A 26581-nucleotide genomic window follows, 5' to 3' on the forward strand; every position below is an offset into this window, starting at 1 on the left:
GGCTGAAAGCCAGCCTCTGTGAATTTTTTTTTTAATAAGAGTTCTTTTCTTTTTTTTTAATTTATTTTTTCCATTTATTTTAAAATTGGGTATTTGTTATTTACATTATTCTCTTTCCCAGTTTCCTGTCCATCAGCCCCCTAGCCCCTCCCTCTCCCCTTCTATAGGGGTGTTCCCCTCCCCATTCTTAATAAATCACCTACATGAAACTTTTTTTAAAGTTTAATTTTACATTTACTTAAGAGTTACAAAGTACCAGTTCCCCTGGAACCTCTGTGAGCTACCCCTTAAAAATGATTTTATTACTGTTGTTGTTATTAATTAGTATTAGTATTATTTGGGATAGGGTTTCCCTGTATAACCCTGGCTAGACTGGAACTCGCTATGTAGACCAGGCTGGCCTAGAACTCATAGAGCTCTTCCTGTCTCTGCCTCCTGAATGCTGAGATAAAAGATGTGTGCACCAAGCCTGGCTTTATTTTTATTTTATGGGTATGAATGTTTTGTCTGTATGTATCAAGATCTGTGCCTGGTACATGCAGAAGCCAGACGACAGTAATGGATTCCCTGGAACTGGAGTTCAGATGGTTATGAGCTGCCATGTGGGTGCTGGAAACTAAACCCAGGTCCTCTGCCAGAGCAGCCAGTGCTCTAACCACTGGGCAATCCCCACTGCACATTTCTAAATTGTTTCAAAGTATCTTGTTGTTCATAGTTTGAATTCGCTAGTTTGTAAAAAAAATTTTTTTTTGTTTGGGACAAGGTTTTTCTGTGTAGCCCTGGCTGTCCTAGAACCCGCTCTGTAGACCAGGCTGGCTTTGAACTCAGAGATCTGCCTGCCTCTGCCTCTCAAGTGTTGGGATTAAAGGCCTGTGCCACCACCACCTGCCCCACCGCTTTTCTTGTTTTAAGTTTATGATTTTCATCGACTACATTTATAGCTGTTTATTTCCTAAGACATATAGGACCGTAATCTTCCACAGATATCAAACCACATTTTAAGGAAGTAGAATAGTGTAGTAGCTGGGAATTAGCACTAAGTGAACAGATCTTAGTCCATAATGGGGATACTGTTTTGAATCAGGTCGTGTATAAAACTCATGTGTTGACATCTGCCCCCCTCCTATAAAGCAAACCTATTTGGAATTATGACCAGAGATAAATACAGACTGGCAAACCCTGCAAGAGGACTTCTGGGGAGAGACAAGCACCAGGAGAAGGTAGAAATAATGACAGCACCATTGGCGGGGAGAATAAACAGTCACGGTGATACTTCTGCCGGCCAGGCAATGCCAGAGGTCACCAGGAAGCCACCAGAAGTATGGTGTGAGGACAGAAGTGAACTCTCTCCCCCGGGCTCACAGGAAAGCAACACCTGGGTTTTGAACTTGCAGCCTCTGGACCTGAGAGGCCATCAGTGCTCTTAGTTAAGCCCCCAGTTTGTGGCGCATTCTTGTGTCTACTTGAACAAAGCCACACAGTTCTGGAACCGGCATTGAGGGCGGAAGCTATGCCACACTGTACTCAGAGGAAGAGAGCTTTCTCAATGAGAGTAACTCAGTCCTCGTCTTACCACGTGCTCGCAAACACTCTGCCATCTGGAATAGGCCTTAACTTCCAGCCCACAGTGCAAGATTTTTCTAAGCCCTCAGGATCCCCCAGGGTGGTGTAGTCTTTGCTAGTCTAGGTGGCCACGCCTCTCGAAATGATGTGGCCTTGAATGCTAAATACGTGAGTATAGCTGACCACTCCCCTATTTTTCAAGAGAGTCTGACGCAGTAGTTAAAAGACAGCAGAGAGAGTTAAAAAGAAGCAACCTATGAAGAAGTCTGACTTGACTTGAAGACTGAAGGAAAATTGTTTAAGAAACGGATCTCTCGTTTCATAGGGTCTTTTTTTTTTTTTTTTTTGGTTCTTTTTTTCGGAGCTGGGGACCGAACCCAGGGCCTTGCGCTTCCTAGGCAAGCGCTCTACCACTGAGCTAAATCCCCAACCCCCGTTTCATAGGGTCTTGAACAGAGTTTCAAATACCATAATACTGAATAACATAAATAAAACCACCAAGGAGGAATCGAGAACTCTCCTCAGGGACCTAGCCATGAAAACCAACACCAGTGGGGCTCTCCCTCCAGCTGTCTGGCATCAGGGCCTGGCATTGGGATTCAGATAAGACATTGAACACAAAGATGCTTCTCACAGGACATGGTGCCACTGCGAGACACCCAGGGCCCTGTCTGCAGTGGTCTAGAACAAGTAAGTAGCATGATTCTCAAGGGCACGTGCCTCTTGCTCAAGGGCGTGGCTGGATGCAGAAAGATGCCCTGGAGGGAGGGGGAGGTTCCGAGTCGGACAAAACCGTCCTTTGGTTGATCAAATCAGACAAGTGACTCCCAGCATAAACCTTCTCCACAGGCAAGCTCTGGGATTCCTATCAATCAGCTAAAGTTCCTGTCAACGATTCGGTTATCTGGGTGTGTTTCAAAGCAACAGACCATTAAGCTGAAGAGAGAGACCAGTTGGCAGAAACATTTCTGTATAAATGACGGTGGACACATAAGGTATTATCACGAGGAAGCTGTGATCTGGCTACACCATCAAGGGTTCTGAAGGGAGCCCCGAAACCGAGGGGCAGGCTGCAACTATACACATGAAAATTTTCTAATTAAAACATCTAATTAGGGGTTGGGGATTTAGCTCAGTGGTAGAGCACTTGCCTAGTGAGCGCAAGGCCCTGGGTTCGGTCCCCAGCTCCGGAAAAAAAAAAAATCTAATTAAAAGATCTGGTTTCTTACAGGGCTTCCGTGAGACCAAGCACCATTGCTTTTACATACAAACTGAAAACTGAAAAGTAGCTTTTGATCGGTGTTGTTATTATTATTATTATTATTATTATTATTATTATTTTATTGATTTGTGGATGCATCTGAGACTGCTCCGTACCTCAGTCGCTTTCCGTGATATCTGAAATGTATTACCCACTTCCTCCGCTCTCGTTAGTGAGCATGCTGTGCTAATGGAAAGCGATGTAGAGAAAAGAGTCGGCTCTGTGAGCCGTGCCCCAGTATCTCAGTGTGTCTTACTTCTTTATTTGAACGGAAATGTCGGTCAATGCTGGACAGACAGATGGAAGTCCTTCCTGTAATGATCCCCCAGACAAAATCACCATGACTTCTGGTCAGCTCATGGTGTATAGATGCTATGCCAGGCAGGCTGTAGCACTAAGACAGGAGTGCAGGACGGCTTGGGGTTTGACCACAATGCTAAGACAATGTCTACCCCCTCCAGGAAGCCCTCTGGGTAAGCTTTCTCGGACTCAGCCATTAGGCTGACAGGGTGATTTCTGAGCTAAAGAATACTTATCAAAGCAGACATTTAGCAGCTTGAAGCAAGCCTCCTTCCACACTCCACCGTGTGTCTGCAGTTTGCCATTTAGTTGTGTATCTGGCTATTCAGGGGTAACCAGAAGTGCTGGGGTGATGGGCGGGCTTGCAGCAGCTACTCGGAGATGCACACTTGAATCCTTACTGACAGAGCTCAGCCAAGAAGGGATGGGAGCCTGAAGAAACACTGGTCTTGCTTTTCCAATTGTGACGTTTTCTGGTAAAGCGCACTGCAGAGTAACTGTGAAGTGTGCAGTTCCCACGTCTGGACGGGCTGTGGGGACTGTACCACTGAGTCAGCTTACGGCCATCCTGACTGGACTTTGGGGTGCAGGGCGATGCACGTCCTGTGCGGCAACTCAACCCCACATTTCATGTGAGTGGCTCACGACACCTTTAAGTCCTTACCGCGTGGGTGGGACATCGGAAGAGGTTCATTTTCTCAGGACCCAGTGTACAGGTCACCGGCTCCTTACCTCCCTCTGAGAAACTCTCTGACCGCTCTTTGAAGTTTATAAAAAAGCCTTTTTCATGAGCTTCCGATAAAGTCTGGCCATTTTTTTTTCCTTGAACTTTCAAGAATATTTATTTGTTCTTTTTCCCTTCTCAGAAACAGCGCTCACGGCTCTGGGCTTTATAAGGAGGTACACGAGAATAATCAGGATGCTATAAATAGCTCAGACATTCCAACTATGTCTGACAATCCCCTCCCTGCACGTCTGGTACCAAAGTCTGCAGACTCCAGCATCCTCTGATTAGGTGTCAAGGTGATTTTCAGAGGTTAAAAGCCTTCTATGCACACAGACCCACGGCAAAGCAGCGGTAGAAACTCTCCACATTATCTAAGAAGCCTGGCATTTCAAGAGCTTTAGCGCAGGCAATCATGGGCTAGATCTCTGAGTAAAGCCCACGTCCCTCCCACCCTAAGCTGATAGCTGGCGCTTTCCCACAGACCTCTGACTAACCAGGGTGGAGACACCCCAGTGCTATTCGCCACTCTAAAAGGTCTCAGAGACAGACGGCATCCTTCCAAGATTACCGAATTTTCACCAAGGGAGGAGAAGTATGCTGGAGATTTAAGTATTTTTTTTTTCTGGATCACACAGGGAGTAAAACAAAAAGCAGAGACACCAAGCTCAAACTTTCTAGAAAACTCTGTCATCTTCCCGTTTTCCCAGATCACTTCCTCCATCTCTCAGGTGGCATCACCTTGTCCCCTGGCAGTCATGGTCGAATCCTGATCTCCCCATTCCCTGCCTCAGAAATGCCGACTTCCAGTAGTCAGCCTGTCTGCCGTCACCCACAGCGACTGGCAGGGGACTCCTTTGTGCTTCAGGACCATTCTGGAATTTGTCCAGAGACTTCTTTATCCCCAGCCTCTGCTCTCACCCCAGGAGAGTATTTGAGTGGACGACCCTCAACGGATCTCACTCTTCCGTCTACACCGGCTCCTGCAGATAGCGTATTTTGCTATTCTCCGTTTGCTCCTTCGTGGGTCTCTTTGGAATTGGAGGCTCACCTCAATCTGGGTCTATCCCCCCAACTTTGCCTTCTGGGTCCTTAAGGAAAGCTGAGGCTGTAAACTAAAGCCTTATACAATTTTGGAGGCACTGGGGATTAAACCCAGAGCCTCAAGTATGCAGGGCAAACTCTTTATACTGTGTCCTGTCCCCACCCCGTGTCCTTAACGTGTGCTCTGACCGTGGAATAGAGAGAAGGAACCATGGGCCGGAGGTTGTGCATGAAAGCCACACGCAGGCTATGGCTGAATCTGATGAGGGCCAGCAAGTGACAAGTGAGGAGGGAGGCTTGCTCAGAGGATGCCGAGACCTGGTTCTGAAGGTCACAGAGCCTCTGCAGCCTTCATAGTCCGCATCATCCCAGGACAGATGTGTGGGAAGAGGGTGGGGGTGGTCTTAGGCAGTAAAAGTCACCTCAGAAAGCCAGAGAGAGTGCTCTCTGTCACACACCGTTAGGTCAGGTCGAGATCATCTGTTGATTCCCCTCTGGCTCTCGTGCAGTAAGTCGCCGAGAAAAAAAAGACGCATATCCTAGGCTGGTCCCGTCACTAGCCTGTGGGCCTCGTCCCTTCAGGTGGTCGTGAGCCACCATGTGGTTGCTGGGAACTGAACTCAGGACCTCTGGAAGAGCAGTCAGTGCTCTTAACCACTGAGCCATCTCTCCAGCGCCTTGTCCCATCAGAAGCTAAATAAATAAAGTGAAGCTTGCTGCCAGGGGACAGAATCTCCTCAGGCTTGGGTATCCCTAGGAGGTTGGGCATGAATGTAGTTTTCTCTTCCCTGGGTTTTTCTTTTTTTGCCACTGTTATCAGATTAACATCTCTGAATGGCATTTTTGAAACTTGTATTTATGGGAGTTGGAGAGATGGTTCAGTGGATACAAGTATTGAATGTTTTTTTTGCTAGAGAATCTGAGTTTGATTCTGAGCATTCACATGACTGTGTAGGTGTGCATGTTTTGTCCACATGTATGATCATGTACCACGTGAGTGCCTGAGATGTTCAGATAAGGGTATTAGATCCCCTGGAATTGGAGTTACAGACGGCTATGAGCCGCTAAGTGGGTGCCGGGAACTGAACTGGAGTTCTCTATAAAAGAATACTGTGGTCATTACTCTTAACCACAGAGTTTAACCCTCCAACCTAAATAAAAGTTTTAAAAAAAATCACATTTATTGTGTGTACATTTGTGTGGATACTAATACGATAGGGTATGTATGTTGAGGTCAGAGGTCAGGAGTCAGTTCTCTCCTGCTGCTGTGTGGATCCCGAGTACTGAACTTAGGCTGTCATGCAACTTTACCGCCTGAGCCATCTCATTAGGCCCTAAAATGGCTTATTAATAGCATATAATTTTAGCCTGAAGCTAAAATTCTCTCTCTCTGGGTGTGTGTCTACATCCCTTCATTGTTAGCCTTCTTTTTTTTTTTTTTTTTTTTAAAGATTTATTCATTTATTATATGTAAGTACACTGTAGCTGTCTTCAGACACACCAGAAGAGGGCATCGGATCTCTTTACAGATGGTTGTGAGCCACCATGTGGTTGCTGGGAATTGAACTCAGGACCTCTGGAAGAGCAGTCGGGCGCTCTTAACCGCTGAGCCATCTCTCCAGCCCTTCATTGTTAGCCTTCTTAACCCTTTCATTCCCCCGCCCAAAAGCTGACTTCCATTCTCCCTCCCATACCTTACATCCCGCATCTAATGCCTTCTGGGTTTGTTCTCAGATGGCGTTTCAGATCATAGGAGACGAGGAAGTTCCCTAAACACAATGAGTCACTTTCGCCCAGAGCAAACTGCTTTTACGTTATAGTTGGGCTGTGCAGTCGTGTGGGTGATGGGAAAAGCGATAAACGAGAACTTTTGGGAGCTTCCAGGAGTACTCCTGGTAGAATTAAGGCTAACGTCTCTTTCCTATGAGGGAGTCTAGGGACCTCAAACTGAGGATCAGGCCTGGGACGAGCTCTCGAAGCGAGGCCACACACCTTCTTTACCGTTCGAAGCTTGATCCTTCCTCTCCAAATGCACCTTTTATCTGCTGGCTTCCTTGGTCCACAGCTGACCACTCTCCCACAGAACTCAAGGGTCTACTCTGCGCCAGTCGTCTGTGCAGACCCATCCTTGGGTTGCGAGTAACCTCGTGGATGTCTGTATTTATTTTGCAAAGGTTTTTGTTGTTGTTGTTTTGTTTGTTTTTTCGAGACAGGGTTTCTCTGTGTAGCCCTGGCTATCCTGGAACCTCACTCTGTAGACCAGGCTGGCCTTGACTTCAAGAGATCGCCTGCCTTGCCTCCCAAGTGCTGGGATTAAAGGTGAATGCCACCACTGCCTGGTTCTTTTGTAACTACTGTAAACTGATACAGGCCAGGTCTATGACTCAGGTCTATAATCCCAGTTACTTAGAAAGCTGAGGCGGGAAGGTCATAATTTGAGGTCAGCTGGTGACATCGTGAGCCTCTGTCTCAAAACAGAATAAACAGAGAGTTGGTGATAAATCTCAGCCTTGAGAACTTAACAACCTAGCACACATGGCTAAACAAGGCCCACATCTAAAGAAACCACCAACAACAACAACAAAAACCAAAGACAGACCTAAGTTCCTTCCGCCTGTTCACACACAAGCCCTAGAACAACACCTTACGAAGTAAATCTCCATCAGTAGAAAATAACCATTGTACTCTGGTTTTCTGAACCGTGACTAAAGATTAAAAATCAGTTCTGATCGAACGGCATCTGGGACCGTTCCCACCCACCTGGCCAGCAAGTCGATCAGTTCAACTTTGGACACTCCATCAGGTAGCAGGCGAGGGATTGCCGCAACACAGGTCCGGAAGAGATCGATTTTGGGCTTTCTCTCACCCCTGGAGATGGAAGACAACATTTAAGCAAGTCAAAAGATTATGAAAAACCATTTAAATTTATGTATTAGACGTATATTAGCCTTCTAAGGACAGCCTGGTGCTGGCCTCAAACGTTTATCTCCTCAAAGCTTCATTAGTGCCAATGAAAAGTCTTTTAAAAGTCTAGACGTAGGGGCTGGAGAAATGGCTCAGTTGTTTAGAACAGTGGGCGCCCTTACAGAGGACCCAGGTTTGAGACCCAGTACCCACGGGGAGGCTGACAACCATCGCTAACACTAATTCTAGGGCATCTGATCCCCCCTTCTAATATTTACAGGCACAATCATGCAAGTGGTACACACGTATACATACAATTTGCACACAAAATAAGACGAATAAATATACTTTTAAAAAAAGTCAAATGGTGGCATACGTGTTTAATCCCAGCATTCAAGAGGCAGAGGTAGGCAGATCTCTGTGAGTTTGAGGCCAGCCTGATCTACAAAGCAAGTTCCTGAACAGCCAGAGCTACATGAAGAAACCCTGTCTCGAAAAACCAGAAAGAAAAAAGAAAAAAGAAAAAAAAAGTGGCGATGGTTTTCGGCCAAATCTTGTCAACACCTCTGTTTAACCTCCAAGTTAAAAAGAAGAAAGTTGGCTTGGATCTCCTCCCCCCCCCGCTCGCCCCGCCTTCTCGGCCGAACTCACGTGATCATGTCTTCCGGCTCTTTGTTTAGCATCTGGACATTGGTCAGCATCATGCACCGCCCCACTTCTTTATCAAGGTGTCTTAAGATGTTGCCTACCGCCTTGCGGACTTGAGAGTAATACAAGGACATTCCTGAAAAACATGTGTTAGCCATATTTTTAACTTAATATGTCACAGAACCTGATCTGCACCGGATCTACAATAATTCTCCGTCAAGCGGCTTCCTCTCCGTCTGGGATTTCCTTGAGCGCAGAGCTGAGGTTGGTTCCATCTCTGTCTGCCTGGCTCCTAGTGCACGCACCACGCTTTGGAGATGTTCACCAAATTAACATTGGTGATATTACTTAATAAGAGCTATAATACTTTTTGAAATGGTTTAATCGGCTTTTTTATTTTTTGTATGTGAGTGCTTTGTGTGCACGCAAATATGGTGCTCCACGTGTGTGCAATACTTGTGGGGGCCAGATGAGGGTGCTGTGCCCTATGGACTGTATTTACAGAGAGTTGTGAGCTGCCCTTGTGGATGCTGGGAAGCCACTCTGGGTTCTCTGCAAGAGCAAACGATGCTCTTGACCACTGAGGCAACTCTCCGGCTCCCTATTCCTAAAATTCCAATGAGAAAGACTTTGCACAAAAGTTAAGTAATTAATTTTGCTTTTGAGATGTCATATTTCCAATTAACAAGAAAACCTACCAGCATTAGCAATTATATGATAAATAATTCTCCTTTGGGGCTAAGAGCTTAATAGCTGTGTACTGTTCTCGGAAATGCATGTGTTGAGGCTTAGTAAAATAAACAACTGACTTCACTCATAAACTTTAAAATGCTGGAAATAAATTGTTCCCATTACATGTGATGTAAGTATCCTTATAGTTAGAAGACAGCAACACACCCATACACCATACACACATACTCACTCACACACATACACACACTCACTCACACACATACACACACTCACTCACACACATACACACACTCACTCACACACATATACACTCATGCACATACCCCCACACACTTATGACACCCACACACACTCTCATAGACATACACACTCACGCATACACACTCATAAACCCACCCACACACACCCATACATATGCACACTCATGCATACACCCCAAACACACACTCACATTCACACACACTCACTCATATATACACTCATACACACTCACACATACATACATTCACACATACACACATACTCATGAAGATACCCCCACACACTCACTCACACGTACACACTCACACGTACACACTCACACGTACACACTCACACACACTCATTCACATATACACTCACATACATACATTCACACTCACCCATACACACTCACGCACTCATAAACACACCCCCACACTCACATACAAACTCATGCACACACCCACAGTCACACACACTCACAGACATATTCACTCACTAACTCACACTCGCACACACACATACTCTCACACACACTAACAAATCAAACAAGAGTTGGTTTGTATTAAACTTTAACGAAATAAGTACCGAGAGTCACTTCTTTCATTTTTTTTTTCTTTTTTCTTTTTCTCCAGAGCTGGGGACCGAACCCAGGGCCTTGCGCTTGCTAGGCAAGTGCTCTACCACTGAGCTAAATCCCCAACCCCGAGAGTCACTTCTTATACATGAAGTGTCTTGAACTCTCAAGCGTAAGGAGACTGATGTTAAAAGGAAGAGTTCTGCAGGTGTTTCTCTCTTATCTTTGGAATTTTGGAACTGTTTATAATAGTTTCTAAATTTGAGTACTTGAAAGGGAAAAAACAAGTGTTAAAAAAAACAATCACCTCTTTGGATTCAGGAAGATGTATCCAAGAGAGAAAAATTCTCCTGTAGTGTTTGTGGGACTTGGCATTCTTACCTTACAAATTAGACCAATGTTACTTAAAAAAAAAAAAAAAAGAATAAGGAAGGGAAGGAATTTTCTTTGAAATATCAATTAATGAAAAAAATTATAAATACCAAATTTGCCAAAACACACAGACATCGTGGAAACTTACTGTACAGTGTAGATAACCAATAACCAATATTAATGTTTACCTGGACCCAGATGAAGGCCACCATCTAAATGGCAAAGTATTTACCGGAAGTCCTGACAAGTTTGAAGGGCTCCAAGATTGGAACCCATTGGGAATCAGTCAACAACCATGCAGGGATGTCTTGCCAGGCACCTGCCGACCTTTTTCCTTTTCCTTTTTATTTATTTTTATTCATTTTATTTGAATTTTTTGAGTGCAGATCACTTACAGTAAGGACCCGACAGTGATTTTCAGGGATGTACCCACCTATCATTTTGGCTTCCTCTTCAGTTAGTGTCTTACTCAAATACGTTTTCTTCACTCTCAGGGTGTTTCCTGAAGGGAGCACGGCTCCAGTCACCGGCATGGGAGGCTCACCGTCCTTTTGTTGTAAGCTATCGGCAATCACCAGGAACGCCCGCAAACCAATGTTCATTCTCTGGAAGAGACGCAACGAAAGGCCCAGTTATCTAGGAGAATCTGTCAGCGTTTATCTCGAGGATAAACAGGCAGGAAGATGCTCACCAAACTCAGGGGGCATATATCTGGGGTGTGTGTGTGTGTATAGAAGGGGACACCGAAGAGATCAGTACTCACTCTGTGAGCAGCCGTGACTGAGGTAAACTGAGTTACACAACAGACTCAAATTCTTCATAAAAAGAGACACCTCAGATTTCAATTCAAAGACTGTGTGAAGCTATTGAGTTCCAAATGTGAACCACACATGAACTATCTAATAGTTATGTATTTTGAGGTAAATAAGTCACTGTGTAGCTCTGGTTGGCTTGGAATTCATTAGGTAAGTCAGGCTGTCCTCAATTCCCAGAGATCAATCTGGCAAACGTTAGATGGAGCTCGGGGAGTCTTATGGAAGACCTGGGGAAAGGACTGAGGGACCTGAAGAAGACAGGGACTACACAGGAAGACCAAGAGTCAACTAACTGGGACCCTTGAGGGCTCCCAGAAACTGAGCCACCAACCAAAGAGTGAGCACAGGTTGGACCTAGCTCCCTGACACCTCGCTGCACACGGGTAGCAGATGTGCAGCTTGATCTTCATGCAGACCCCAACAACCGGAGCGGGAGCCGTCCCTGAATCTGTTGCCTGACTGTGGATCCTGTTTCCCTAACTGGGCTGCCTTGTCTGGCCTCAGTGGGACTGCGATGACGTCATGTGCTGGGGATAGAGGCGAGATACACACAGCAGGGCCCCCCTTCTTAGAGGGGGAGGGGAGAATAGGGGGAGGATTTGTGTGAAGGGGTTCTGGGAAGAGAGAGGGGCTGATATTGAGATGTAAAGTAAATAAATAATTTTTATATGTATTTATTTTATGTATATGAGTACACTGTTGTAGTCTTCAGACACACCAGAAGAGGGCACCGGATCCCATTACAGAAGGTCATGAGCTACCATGTGGTTGCCAGGAATCAAACTCAGGACCTCTAGAAGGGCAGTCAGTGCTCTTAACCGCTGAGCCAATAATTATTTTTAAAAAAGGTGTGCCCCACCATGCTCAGCCAACATTTATTATTGATCTCTAGTTATGAAAGCCAGCAAGTTTGAGCATGAATTTTAAAAACTGGATGTTTATCAAACCCATGAAAACACACGGGCACATGAGGAGAAATGTCATTCCCAGAGGCATCAGTTAAAGAGTCCTGTGAGGGCTCAGCCCGGCACTTGCTCTCAGAATCACAGTCTCAGGGAAACTGCATGAAGGTCCTGCTCTCTAGACCCCATCCCAGGGCACCTCTGCCTCCTTCTGACTCATACATTTCCCCAGGGACCAGTGACAGTGACCATCTTTTTCTAGGTTTACTGGCTGCCTCTGTCTCTTCTTCCACAGGGGCTATTGCTTCTGCTCACTTTAAGAGCATGTTGTTTATCTTCTGATCATTGATTATAAGAGTTCTTTATCTATTCCAGAAGGAAGTCCTTTGTTAGGGGTTGTCAAGATATTTCCTCCCGTGCTATGACTCTCTATTAAGTATCTTAGCAGCAAGTTTTAAAACATATATTCACCCTATTAACCTCCTGTGCTTTGTGATTTTTGTGCTCTAGAAAGTTTTAATGTTATGGTTTTCTGGAAGACATACAGGGCTGGGTTTCTATTTAGGTAGCATGATCTGGTTTGAACCTGCCTCGCCCGGAATTCATGATGTTGCAAGGTGGGTATCCTATTGCTCAGCACCAATGAGAGCAAGAATTTCTACGCGCTGAGTAAATCCCCACTGTTGAAATCAACCAAGCATCGCGTATGGGTCTATCTCTAGAGTCTTCATCCTCGTGGGACCCTCTTTACGGTCACCCCCTGCCTCCACACTGATTTGGTGATTGTATGATTTTATAGTCCAACTTTATTCTCTCGAAGCTATGTTGGCTATTTTAGTACCTTGATGCTCCATATAAAACCTTAAAACCGGGGTTGGGGATTTAGCTCAGCGGTAGAGCGCTTGCCTAGCAAGCGCAAGGCCCTGGGTTCGGTCCCCAGCTCCAGAAAAAAAAAAAGAAAGAAAAGAAAAAGAAAGAAAGAAAGAAAGAAAGAAAGAAAGAAGGAAAGAAGGAAGGAAGGAAAGAAAGAAAAGAAAAGAAAACCTTAAAACCAGCTCATTTGATTTCTAGCTTAAAAGAAGCTATGGGGACTCTGTCTGATTATTAGTAAGATGGTAACACATGAGCTGGGGAGATGGCTCAGCGGTTAAGAGCACTGGCTGCTCTCCCAGAGGTCCTGAGTTCAATTCCCAGCAACCACATGGTGGCTCACAGCCATCTGTAATGAGATCCGATGCCCTCTGCTGGCCTGTAGGTGCACATGTGGATGGCGCACTCATACATTAAACAGGTAAGTAAACCTTTTTAAAAAGATGGTAACATTTAAGTTAGTTTGGGGACAATAGAACTCAACAATAGCAAATCTTCTGATTTGCTATAAATAGTGTAAATTTCTGCTTATTTGGGTTTTGTCTTCTTTCAGTATTTTTTAAATTTTTTCCAATAAAAAGTAGTGTACATATTTTGTTTTATTGCCAGGTATTTTGCTTTTCATCAACACTGTAAATTGCTTAATTTGATTATGCACCATTAGATTATACAAATGTACTATTTTTTTTGTATCTTGCAAACTCCCTAAAGTCATAAAGCAGCTCTAAATCAGTTGGGTTTTTTTCCTTTTTTTTTTTTTTAATAGTGATATCTTTATTTGTGCTAACGTTTTCTTCCTTGTTACAGGATCTCACATTGCTGAGGACGGCCTTGAACTCCCTGTGAAAGCAAGGATGACTGAGAACTCCTGATCCTCCTGCATCCGTCTCTCAAATGCTGGGGGATTGTAGGCGTGTCCCACCAAGCACGGCTTTTCCGCAGTTTTCTACAATATTTGCCCGTGGATTAAAACACCCTTATGTTTTCATTTCCAATCTATCAGCATGCAGTGTTTGTTCTTTCTTGCCTCCAGCATTGAGTAGGACCTCTAATTGCATGTTCTTTTAGACCAGGGCAAAAGAGAGAAGTTCATCTCATAGATATGTCACACTCGTGATGACGGACAGACGTATGTACAGTTTGTATTCCAGGCCCAAACCCAGTAAGACAATTATCTAGAAACTACTCAACGGTTGAGTTTATGCTCAACACTCTTGGTATTAGGATAACGCTTTAGGTCTCTGAGCCTTGTTACACAAACTATTCCAAAATACCTTCAAAAGATAGGTCTGTAGGCATTTTTTAAATCAGTGATTGATGTGGGAGGGTCCAGCCTGTTGTAGGTGGGGTCACCCTGGGTTGTTGGTCCTGGGTTCTATAGGAAAGCAGGGTGAGCAGGCCATGAGGAGCAAGCCAGTACGAAGCGTCCGTCTATGGCTTCTGCATAAGCACCTGTCTCCAGGTTCCTTCCCAGTCTGATCTCCTGTTCTGATTTCCCTCATCCATAGATTGTGATGTGGATATGTACGCCAAATAAACCCTTCCCTCCCCAACTTGCTTTTAGCCATGGCGTTCCATCATAGCAATAGTAACTCTGACCAGGACAACATTAATTCGGAGCATTGCTGAGTAGCCCAGTAATTCTGAGAATTATTAAAAATAGTAGATTTATAACCACTGAGAAATGAAAGAGATGTTGGGAATGTCGCCAGCAAGAGACGTTTGTCACTATCCAGCTCAGGGCCGCCATCTGGCCCTGGATTTGACCTCCTCCTGACCTGCCGACTGGTACAGCAGCCTCTCCAGAGGCCTGTGAGGTCACCGGGCACCAGACAATGCAGGGGATGGTGGGAAGAGGCAGGGGAGGTGGGGTGGGTTGGGGCAGCTAACGAGCTATACTGGGCCTCCTCCCTTCAGATCCATTTCCTCAGTGATGGAATGAGAGACACAGGATATTACAGATGACAGAGATACGTGTTCAAATAAACTCTCGGGCATGGGATTTCTCTCATCACCCTTGCTTCACTTTCTTCCTCCCTGGCCTTCGTCCCCTTTCCAGTCTGCAATGCTTCAGTCCCAGACCCACTCTTCTGTGAAGGGATCTAGGAAAGTACGTCGTCCATTTTAAAGTGGAATCGCTGAGGGTCAGAAGTAAATGTCACACACCCAGGGAAAGCAGCAGAGCCCGAGACAAGTGGCAGAGCTGGCTTCCGGGTTTTTGGCCCAGAGTTCTTTCAATCATTGTACAGAGTACGGGCTATGGAGGGGCAGCCAGGCTGGCGGGGTTCTATTGGCTGATGGTGTTTTTTTAATGTGGGAGACTGGATCGCTGCTCATACGTACAGCTAAGCCTTCTACACCAGTGCAGGAGGCTGGGATGTGGTCCTGGCACCGTGCGCTTGTTTCCCATTTCCCTGATCCCATTGTGTTGTAACAATCATACTACTACCCCATTTACTCATCTGTTTCAACACAGTTTTGAATGGAGAATGATTCCATTTTAAAAGAAGACTGGACCGCAGCACGTGGGTACTGGGTCGTCCTCAGTCACCTCAAGTTTCACTTCTGAAAAAAAACCTGGCGCTCAAATCTGGACACGAGCAGAAACAAACAGAAAACTCCTCAGAGGTATCCACCCCCCCGCCCCACTCCCATCAGAGCCCCCGGACTTTCAGAGCAAAGTCATGGGCTCTGTGAACAAGGGCTCTGTTCTCATGGAGAGTTGTTCATACCTCTGGGTTGAGACTGAAAGCTTTCGCCGGTTTTCCCACACAAAGAAAGTCAAAAATAATTTCCTTCATTGCAAAGTCCAGACGTTCCTGGCGGGGGTGGGAGGGGTTGAGGTGGGGGGGGGGAAGAAAAGAATAAAATAAAAACACAGAACTCCAAGAACAACACAAAATGCACGTTTTCACCATATGCAGAAAATAGGTGGCTTCAGGAAGGGCTAATGCCTAGTGTTATGGATCATGGAGAGCCCTTGATGGAAGATCAGGGGCATCAGAACTGTCCAGGGAGCCACCATGATAGAGTGACACACAGAATCAGCTTGGTGTGCACAGTGAGGCTGGAGGTACAGAAGCAAATCCAAGACAACAGTACAGCTGGGCATCTGAACCCCAAACAGCCTAGGTTCTTCCAGCTGGTAGGATAAATATCGATAGCTTTTTGAAACTCAGCTGGGAAGTTTATTTTTAATGGTATCACTACAAAACGACTGTTTTCTTCTATCCTTTAACACTGAAAACACCCTCTGGCTTCCTTATAGAAATCAAACCCAAGTGGGAAGAAGAACGCTTAAGACACAGCATTTAAGGTGGAATCTGGTCAGGTCACACGCGTTAGTGACTGCTAATAAATGACATGTTCCTTTTACACACAGCAGTCCAGAATAGTCAAAGCACATACACTCTGAGGCTATACACTACACTCATGAAATACATATGAAATGTTCTACCCGCAGGCTGAGGAGTGCACCTTCTCCCATGATACAAATTAAAGAGTTCTCTCACCGGCCACAATGGAGAGAGATGCTACTTTCCAAATACTCTCGGCTCTGAAACATCTATCTTCACACCAGTATCAAACTGCACTTCAGTAGCGTTTGCACGCCAATGATTTCCTCTCAGCCGTGTAACAGTCTGAGGCATAAGGGCCAAACATTTCTACCCTCACTTTACCGGTAAAGAAAGCGAGACTGAAGTTACTGTTCAGTTTGAGGTGGAGGGTTTGGTTTGTGACAGAAGCCAGGCAAGTGCAGGAGGCTCCTGGTGCCCCCGTAAACCACAGAGGTCAAAGGGGGCGGGGGTAAAAAATGCACTCATCAAGTATTTTATAAAGAAAAAGGTAGCTCAGTATGGTGGTGTGTGCCTCTAAGCCCAGCATGGGGGAGACAGAGATCGGTGAACCTCTGTGAGTTTGAAGTCAGCCTGGGGTTCAGAGCTAGTTATGGGCCAGCCGGGGTTAAATAATGAGACATTGTTTCAAAAATAAATAAGCAAATAAGTAAACACACACACACACACACACACACACACACACACACAAGCAAAAATAAAACATTAGACTTGGGGAGCACTTCAGTAGTAGAGGATACGCCTGGCATGAACGGGGTCTTGGGCTGAGTCCACCAATCTCTCCCCCTAAGTAAATGGTCTTAATAAAAATGAATTATATTTAAATAATGAATTACAGTCACACCGGCTTTAATATGACCGAATCCACTCAAAAGTAAATGAATTCATGTGTAAAAACGCTTAGAATAGTTTTGAGCAAAGGATCAAAGTGGGTAAATGCAGATTTCCTCATGAAATTATTTTCTCCCCGTAGAGAAACATTAGAGTGTTACTATTCACTCTTCAAGGCACCATATCATCTTTTTTAAAAAAATTAAATTTCTGCCAAACATCAGAGCGCCTGACTCCTCCTTATTTGTTGAATACCTAGCAGATATCTGGAGAAAGTGGAGAGGGAGACAGACAAAAGGGTCTCTGTCACAAAAGGTTTCCTGTCCTGTTACCGTTGGGACTGACCCAGGCAGGACCTTTCTTTGTGCTATCGCAGTGTTACTGCTGGGCTGTGTGGCCTTGGAGGAATCATTAAACTCTACGTGGCTTATTTCCTAGAGGCCAAAGGCATTTAACATATTCACCGACTGTTTTGAAGCAAAAGAATAAGTTGTGTGGGGAAGCAATCCCTTTCCAAGAGGTCTAGACGTCCGAGGGATCGTTGTGACCTTTTTACACAACGACTGTGCCTGAAGGGGCCTCTGCAGAAATCTGAGCGTTACCTGGGCGATGAACTGGATAATCTTCACGAAGATGTTCAGAGGCATATCCCTGGGCACCACGCCGCGGGACCCTTTGGGGAAAAGCGTGGTGGTGATGGTTATGAGTCGGCTGGAAGATAAGGGCGGGCGAAAAAGAGAAAACAAGCGAGATTGGCTGAGATCTAGTTGTCAGGGAGATGATGCACATTTCATTTTAGTATCAGAGGACAACAAAACAAAACAAAAACCACCTCAGTCCTTTCCATTGGCACAATTGCTCTAGGAAGAGTTTTTGTTTGTTTGTTCTTATTTTGTTTTGTTTTTCCTTTTTTGGAAAACCCAGGGCAGATGGAAAATAATAAATAGCCATTTCCTTCCTCAAAGTGTGGCATGCCGCAAAGAAGCGGACCCTATGGAGACCCTATTCTGATGGAGGTTAATGCTTCAGCTTAGCGAAGACCGCTAAGGCCCTGCTGAAGTTCTGAGGCCTCAGGTCTCCCGACCTGTGGCTCTGAGAGGTTTTGGCCAGGCCAGGTTAGGCAGCAACAAAGGAGAACACCGGGTGTGGGTGCAACCTGGTGGCTGGGCAAGTCTGACTCCAGCGCCAGGCTCGCCCTGCTCGCCCCACCCGGTGCTCGCACCCATTTCACCCCGCGCTTGAGCCGCCGGTACTTACCTCTGAGTGGCCGTGTTGCTTTCACATTTGATTCGAATCATGTAAACCCACAGTAATCTGTAGAGAGACTCCAAGGCGACGCGAGCCATCTTGGGGTCTTTATTCTGGAACAGAATGCAAACTGTAAGATTACTAGTCGAACGCCCACGTGTCCCGTGCAGGAGCGCCTTCCCTAAGCGTGGGGAAGGCAGACTGGCCTGGGGGCAGGCACATATGAGGTATTTGTTACCATCTGGGTCACTTGGACCATGCGCCTCCCAGTGTTCGCTGGATAAATACCCATGGTTATGACCATGATAGTGAGACGGGGGAGTGCTGTGGGAAATCCTTTTTGTCTTTTGTCAAAATGGAAAGTCAAGAGATGCCAGGTAACTGGTATAATTGCATAGCACTTACAGAAGAATCGGATGGTCTACCTAGACAGAGAAAATAGCTCCTGTCTTTTCTTTTCTTTTTAAGACTTTTTTTTTAATTTAATGTATGAGAATCTGCAAGTACACCTGTGTGCCAGAAGAGGGCACCAGATCCCGTTACAGATGGTTGTGAGCCACCGTGTGGTTACTGGGAATTGAACTCAGGACCTCTGGGAGAGCAACCAGTGCTCTAACCACTGAGCTATCTCTCCAGCCCCCAGTTTGTTTTATTTTTAATATTAATAAGTTAGACTATACACTGTCCTGATGTATAAGTACAACAAACAGTAACAAATTTAATTGACATTAATATGGTAATATTAATTATTGCATATTATCATCATTATGCATTTGTATCTGCTCCAAGCTCATCTTATTTGTTCATTCATTCACTGTTCTACTTGTCCACCCAATTGTGAATGGTGTGTTAATTTAATTAGTAAAGTCATAATACATCTTAATAGCTGACACATGTACTTTCTGCAGTCCATGGCTTTCTAAGCAGTCCCACTGTCAAACCCAGCCATACGCTTATTACATTTATCTATACATTTACGTCTGTACATTTGCACAGACCCCACACCCTGGTTGACTTAGGCCGTAGGGCTGGACCTGGTCACATCACACAGAAACGTGCACATCAGTGGTCCCCGCAGCATCCAGCAAAGGGAGAGGGATAAGGAAAACTCAATATGTAAACACGATTTCTTCTCAGCCACTAAGAGGAGTGGAGTCGACTGCAGGCAAGCAGGTGTGATTGGAGAGAATCAAATTGAGTGGATTAAGCCGGTCCCAGAAAGACAAACGTTACATGTTCGCTCATTTTTTAATGTTAAGGTTTATTTATAAGCATCTGGGGGATAGAGATGGAGGTGGGGAGGAAAACTATGGAGGGGATCCTCTCAGGAGGGCCTGGTCCCTTCTCAGACGGGATGGTATAACAGGGGATATAAACCCCTGAAGCTATTTCAGGTAAAGTTTACATTTGAAGCTAAGTTTTCTTCAGGCATCGTCTCCCTATTGAATGTATAAGATGGGAGTTAGAATGTGTTCTATGTATTCACGATGTTGGGAACTGGCCCATGTAATTCATACTGGGCTCAGATTTAAACATAAACGATATGACTTTATTCTGCTTGAAACGGATCAAGCAAATTTTGGATATCGTTTTCCCTTGGGGCATTGGCTTCTAGTGGTTTACCCTCCATATAGATAACCTAGCATTTACTTATGGATTTAGAACCAGGGTCTTCTTATGTATCCCAGGCTGACTTGAAAAAAATATATATATAAAATATACAAAATAAAATATACAAAATAAAAAAAATATATATATATATCCATCCCAGACTGTGATACAGAACAAGACCCTGTTAATACATTTATAAATGAAAGAGGTTGAGATGGGAGGTGGGAGGCAAGGAGGCTAGAAGATGGCAATTCTCCTGCCTCAGTCTCTCCGATGCTGAGATCATGGGTGCCCATTATCATACCTGGATTTCATTACATTTATTTATTTTACAGATCCATACATTAAATGTGTATGTGTGCACATGGGTGCAGGTGCTCATGCAGGCCAGATGAGGGTGTCAGATCCCATGAGCTGGAGTTATGCGTGGTTATGGGCTACTCCTTGAGTCATCTCACCAGCCCACTCCTTGCCCTTATCTTGGCTAACAAGTAACTCTTCCATGTTTCCTGGGGTACAAGACTTCTACAAAATACAACTCCAAGCTCTTCACAGATGAAGTCAGTCTGTCCAGTGCTCACATTTGACACAGGGCTCTTCCCTGTGCACAGAGGGCGTGGTGCAAACCCTGGAGACCGGAACTGGAGTTTGGAAGGCGTTCCAGTCTCTGTAGCATCGATCCCAAGGCTCATCCTGACCTTACAGCTTCTAGGTTTAAAAACCTTCTAGGGGCTGGGGATTTAGCTCAGTGGTAGAGCGCTTGCCTAGGAAGCGCAAGGCCCTGGGTTCGGTCCCCACCTCCAAAAAAAATAAATAAATAAATAAATAAAATAAATAAATAAAATAAATAAATAAAAATAAAAACCTTCTAACGGGTGGAATGCCTGTGTAGGAAGCATTGTTAGAGCCTACGCCTGTGTCCTTCCCGGGGTTTATAACCCTTTACTTGGCTGTTCTGCCAAGCTTTGACAGGAGCACTCAAGAATATTCTAATTTTGAAATCATTAATTTTCAGAGTAAGATGCCCCGCTCTGTTTCAAAAACAACTTGGCCCAACCCCAAAATGGCTCTTTTGGTCACGGCAATAAATCACCGTACAAAATATTTTGATGTTTAGCCTCAGAGGCATTCAATAAGTCCAGAAAGCTGTGTGGTAAGCATTTTAATCATTAAACATAAATGCTATCCTACTTGCTTCCTGTCACTGCAACGAAGCATGGACCAAAAGTGACGTGGGGAAGGAAAAGGCTTGGGGCCTATAACTTACAGGTCGCCATCCGGTCAAGGAAGGAACCGGAGGCAGGGAGTGAGGCAGAGTCTGTGGAGGGGTGCTGCGTACTGGTTTGTGCCTCGTGGCTTGCTCCACGTGCTTTCTGACATCTTTGATTGTGAGCATAACCTTTAATGGCTGAGCCATTTCTCAGCCCTCAGCCTACTTTCTTTTGGATCTTAGGACCATCGGCCTAGAGGAGGCACTGCCCACTGTGGGTTGGCCCTCCCATGCCTCCCCAGTCACTCACTGATCAAGAAGACCCCACAGATTTGTCCGTAGGACAACCTGAGGAAGTCAAGTCCTCATCTGATGTTCCCTCTTCCTACATGACTCTAATCTGGGTGATGACAAAAACTCTCCTGTTAGTTTTGAAGAAAATGGACACTTTATATATCTTAAAAGATACATTGTGAATATTGGAGCTAGTAACTGCAAAGTGGCTCAAATAGGGAAAGTGGTACTGGGAGGCTTTTAGCTAGTGCGTGGGATTGCTAAGTCCTCAGATGAATGGCCAGGAGTGGGCACTGTGTAACCACTGATTACCCCAAAAGGCATTTCAGTTTGCACGTGCCTGAAAGCCTCATTCTCTACCGCCAACTTGAAGGAAACAAAGGATTGCAATCTTGGATTTCATAATCAACTCACAGAGCCAGGACATAGTCAGCGCTAAAAGCAGGCCCATGGAGATTATTACATAATTACAGTAAATAACAAAGTAACATGATTGATCTTAATTACTTCTCCAAAGTAAAATGTCTTGGAAGGAAACACACACACACACACAACAAGGCAACAGGTATAACTGTGCAAAAGTTTTTAGTTATCATTATTATTTTTAATGAAAGTTGCAAACTGAACCACAGCCTTGGACATAGGTGAGGCTGTGAAGAATTCTTTTTATTTGCATGTTTTTGCTTTTTTTTTAAATGATTTGTAAAGATTCACTTATTTCAGTTCATATGCCTAAGTATCTTGCCTGCCTGTGTGTCTATGCACTACCCGTGTGTCCAGCATCCACAGAGACCAGAAGTGGGCATCAGATCTCCTGCAGCTGGAGTTGTCACAACCGGGACAGACAGCTGCGAGTTACCATGGAGATGCTGGAAGCTGAACCTGGATCCTAGCAAGAACAGCTAATACTCTTGCTTACCTACTGAGCCATCTTTCCAACCTCTGGTTTTCCTTCTTGAAAAAAAAAATTGGTCTTGCTCTATATAGGTCAGTCTAGCGATCCCCCTGCCTCAGCTTCTCCAGAGGGCTTGGATTACTGGCATGCATCACCCCACCCAGGAGAATCTGCTCTCATGGTACAGAGGGTTCTCTCTTAGCTGCCTTGGTCAGCTGATCACGAAAAGTAAAAGAATGTTTCTATTTGATGCAAAGTCGATCTCAAAGCCAATTATTATAACCGTATTCACTATAGCTCCTTGGTCCCAGGGGCTGTGACTTTATGCATCCTATCTCCCACCACCTGTGTTTCCTGCCTGAAGAGCAGTAAGTGTTTAGGACACGGACCACAGACAAGAATGGGAGGAGGCAATGCCCTCTACCAGAGCAATCCTTCCACAGACAGAGCCTTTGATCCCGGAATATCTACCTCAACCAAAAGGGGCAGCGGTGTCCCAGGGAATCTGAGATAATTTCACATGTCCGGATCAGCTAAGTATAATGATCAATTCCTATCACTTAGCTCCATGGGACAGCAATTATGTCCTGAGATACATATGTACAGTGGTTTTGATTCTGTCTTCAGAGTGACTCTTACTAGAGCAGATGCATTTGCCCCCAGTCGGCAGAGGTATCTTTCACTTTTAGGCGGATGAATATGTTCCCTTCAGAGTTTCATTGTAACAGGGTATGGTGGCTCATACCTGTAACGCCAGCACTCCGAGAGACTGAGGGAGAAGGACTGTGAATTTAAGGTCAGCCTGGGCAACTTAGTGAGTCCTTGCTTGCTTGAAACACATAAATCTCTTTTTTTTTTTCAAAAATTGAATTTTTTTTCTTTTCACAAAAGATGTCTGCTGTGGCCAAGTTGACAAACACTGACCTTAAGGTTGGACAGGCAGTTGTTGAGGAAAACGTGCCATCTGTTAAGGAACAGCTGCTTCTGACTGACACAGAGGAGGCAGGTCACCAGCGGGTATAAGGCCTGAGAAGAAAGGGGTGGAGGTCACGGGTGACTGACGGTTCAACAGACCAGGAAACACATGTTCTCTGCACCCAAACCTTCAGCACATCCTCCGAGACCCTGCGTCCCCAAGCAAATGCAATGCGTGCTATAAAAGAAAGGGCTTCCTCATGGTGACTGGATAGAATCATCTAGAACTCTGGCTAGTCATCTACGCGCAGCAGGATGTCTGTTTCACGTCCAATAACACAGAGAGCTGATTCGCTAACTTAGTTTTCGCTTACAGACTCTTAAACGCAAACTTAGAATTTCAGATTATGCTCTCAGCCACCACAGAAATAAAACAACTATCGTGCTGGTTCTTTCAGTCAATTTGACACAAACAAGAGTCACCCTGGAAAAGGAGACTAACTGAGGAACGGCCTCCAGCAGACTGGCCTGTGGCTGTGCTTACGGGACACCGTCTTGCTCATTAGTTAATGCAGGAGGACACAGCCCACCATGGGCGGTGCCATCCCTAGACAGATGGGTCCTGGGCTATGTAAAATAAAGTAGCTGACCAAGCAAGCTCTGGGGAGCAAGCTAGTAAGCAGCATTCCTCCATGGTCTGCCTCAGTTCCTGCCTCCAGTTCCTGCCTTGACTCCTATAATCCATTACAGGTTAATGGATTATAACCTGCAAGCCAAACAGATGCTTCTTTTCCCTCTTCTGCTTTTGGTCAGAGGATCAGAGAAGCTAGGACAACCATGAAGGTACATTCAGTTTGAAAATGCCAATGGTTTTCTCACTCATAAACATCTAGTAGTCTGTCTTTGTCTTAGCAGCAGGTGTGTGTGTGTGTGTGTGTGTGTGTGTGTGTGTATGTATGTATATGTGTATGTATGTGTATATATATATATATATATATATGCCTATTGAAATCAGCCAGAACAGGCATATATATATATATATATATATATATATATATATATATATATATCTTTCTCCTGCCATCTTCCTGTAATTAAGGGGGATTCCTGAAAGAGCTCTTATGGTCCTGGTAAACACTATCAAGACAAATGTAACCGCAGCAGGAATTCGTTCATGACGGAATAAACAGAGGAGCTGCTGTGCCTTTCCTGTCTAACTGGGCCCCTTTCCCACAGCAACTGGAAAGACAGCAAAACTAGCAACAGGCAGCCATCCAAAGAGAACACACACGCACAGCTCACCCTCATTTTACTTAACCAGGTAGCACATGCTTGAGGGCTAGGGGAGATTTAAAGGGAAACACACCTATTCCCTTGTACTAGAAAGAAACAATGGCCAACTGATAAGCTTCTGTGGGACACACTTCAACTCAGCTCTGTTCTTCTTGACATGAGCTTAGTCTTAGAGGACTCTGAAGTACTGCGCCCACTAATGGCATCTCTAAGGCCACCCAGTAAATGCAAGAAATTAGTCCTCATGACCATCAGGTATAGGTAAATGAGCAAAGCTGGCATTGTTACCAGCTGAAGAACTGGGCACTGGCTGAGACGCTGACAGGAATGGTCAAGCCTTGGAGTCTAGTATAGGCCTGTGGCCGCCTACTGAACTAAGACACTATCATGACCATGGCTGGCACACTGCTGCCAATTTATAAATCCAAGTTTAATTCACCACGCGGCAAGCTGAAAGACTTTATGTTGCCTTCTGAAGAACTAAACCCAAGCCTTCAGAGACTCTTGCCTGTGGGTTACACTTATTTCTTCCTCTCTCACTCCTGGGCTCAGTCTGGATTCTGAGTGTCAAGATAGGAATCAGCCAGAACAGGCTCATTCCCCGGACGGAGACGAGAAACTGTTATTATAAACTTTAGCCTTTAGATTTGAAAAACTTCTCAGAAATTCAAACACAAACTCAGTTTAGCCAACCTCTAAATAAACAGCTGAATCCACGGGACTAGAAAATTCCTCTGAGGGGATGTGGTATGATCCCCGTTTATCAGTTATTCATGGACCTGGGCTAGACACGCGCTCTGAAGGAGAGGCTGACGCAGTTTCCCCATGTGTGGACACTTGCTACTCTCAAGCCGGTCTCTCCCAGGAGCTCTCCACTTGGGACAGCGCTCGGCCCCTCCCACGGTTACCAACCAAGGAATGCTTTTTCCGAGAGGAGAGTTCCAACGTTGTGTCGTACAGGCTCTCCACAAAGTTCCTGAGGCAGGGGACGTTGACTTCATTTTTGACAGTCTACAACAGAGAGAGAACTCGTGAGACGATTCCACTCAGGAAATGGTTGGCCGTGCCACCCAGGTTGAAGAAGGTATTAGGAAAGAAAACACAACTCACGGCAGCCACGGGGACGAGGATTTCTACAAAGAGCCCTGCTAAGGCGTGCTTGATGTCTTTGTCTTTGACCTCCAGAAAATAATGTGCACATTCCTAGAAAGCAGAACAAGAGCGCAGGGAGGAGACGGAGGTTGAAATACGCACGGGCAGTGCACTTAAACAAACCCAATTATCTGTACACAGACACAGCACCTTCTGAGATCTATTAAAAGCCACTTGTCCTGAAAGGACCAACAGCCATACCCATAGGCATAACTCATGTGTTGGTTGGTTAGTTCATTCATTCATTCATTCATTCACTCATTCATTCATTCATTCCCAACCGATTTCTATGGCTTCCTTCACCCTCTGTGGGGTCCTGGGCCACTGATCAGGCCACAAACAGGAATCTCTAGAGAGAACAGGAAACTCCTGTCAAGTCTAACTGTGGGACAGCCTTCTTCCTATGGAAGTGTTTACTTTCAGGGCCTACATTCTAGGTGTGTTTACTATTCCCATCATTCCTTAAGCAAGTCTGGAAGGTTTCCCTTCGTGCAAGGAGGCTTCTGGAACACTTCCCCACTTTCTCTGCCTACAAAGCTCCTGACTACTAGAGTGTGTATTTTTGGTTGCCTGGGGAGCTGATTCTGAAGGAAGGTTGGCCTGTGTGAGTCAGCCAGTCCCTCTCTTATGTTAGTGACCTCTTATGGCTTCCTATGCTGTCTTCGATCATGAGGTTTATGTCTACACCAACTCTTACCCTTCGTATTTCAACCACAATTAGCAATACTAGGGCACGCGCGCGCGCGCGCACACACACACACACACACACACACACACACACACACACACACAAGTTCTAAGGTCTTCAGTGTCTCATTGTACCAAATCTCATCCCAGGCTGAATGACCTGAGCCTACAAAGTC

General features: G+C 45.2%; 1 protein-coding gene and 1 long non-coding RNA gene across 12 annotated transcripts in view; one reads left to right on the plus strand and one right to left on the minus strand.

Moving 5' to 3' along the window:
* Positions 1-26581, minus strand: part of Fry (FRY microtubule binding protein) — a 394540-nt gene that overhangs the window by 112871 nt on the left and 255088 nt on the right. For all 11 annotated transcript variants that reach the window (XR_015633957.1, XR_015633958.1, XR_015633959.1 and 8 more), the window contains 9 exon segments: positions 25677-25769; positions 25479-25577; positions 23283-23384; positions 18358-18461; positions 17703-17811; positions 15646-15732; positions 10760-10931; positions 8448-8580; positions 7653-7760 (listed from right to left, as the gene is read on the minus strand). Coding sequence is in view for 8 of the 11 variants with exons in the window: in XM_087578221.1 (XP_087434347.1) it covers positions 7653-7760; positions 8448-8580; positions 10760-10931; positions 15646-15732; positions 17703-17811; positions 18358-18461; positions 23283-23384; positions 25479-25577; positions 25677-25769 (1007 nt within the window). In the remaining 3 variants the exon portion in view is untranslated.
* LOC148002159 (uncharacterized) lies at positions 71-2788 on the plus strand. Its single transcript, XR_015634576.1, has 3 exons — positions 71-1889; positions 2008-2253; positions 2413-2788. It is a non-coding gene; the product is annotated as an uncharacterized LOC148002159 (long non-coding RNA).

Source organism: Rattus norvegicus, chromosome 12 (assembly GCF_021556685.1).
Source record: "Rattus norvegicus strain SHRSP/BbbUtx chromosome 12, alternate assembly SHRSP_T2T, whole genome shotgun sequence".
Taxonomy (NCBI): Eukaryota; Metazoa; Chordata; class Mammalia; order Rodentia; family Muridae; genus Rattus; species Rattus norvegicus.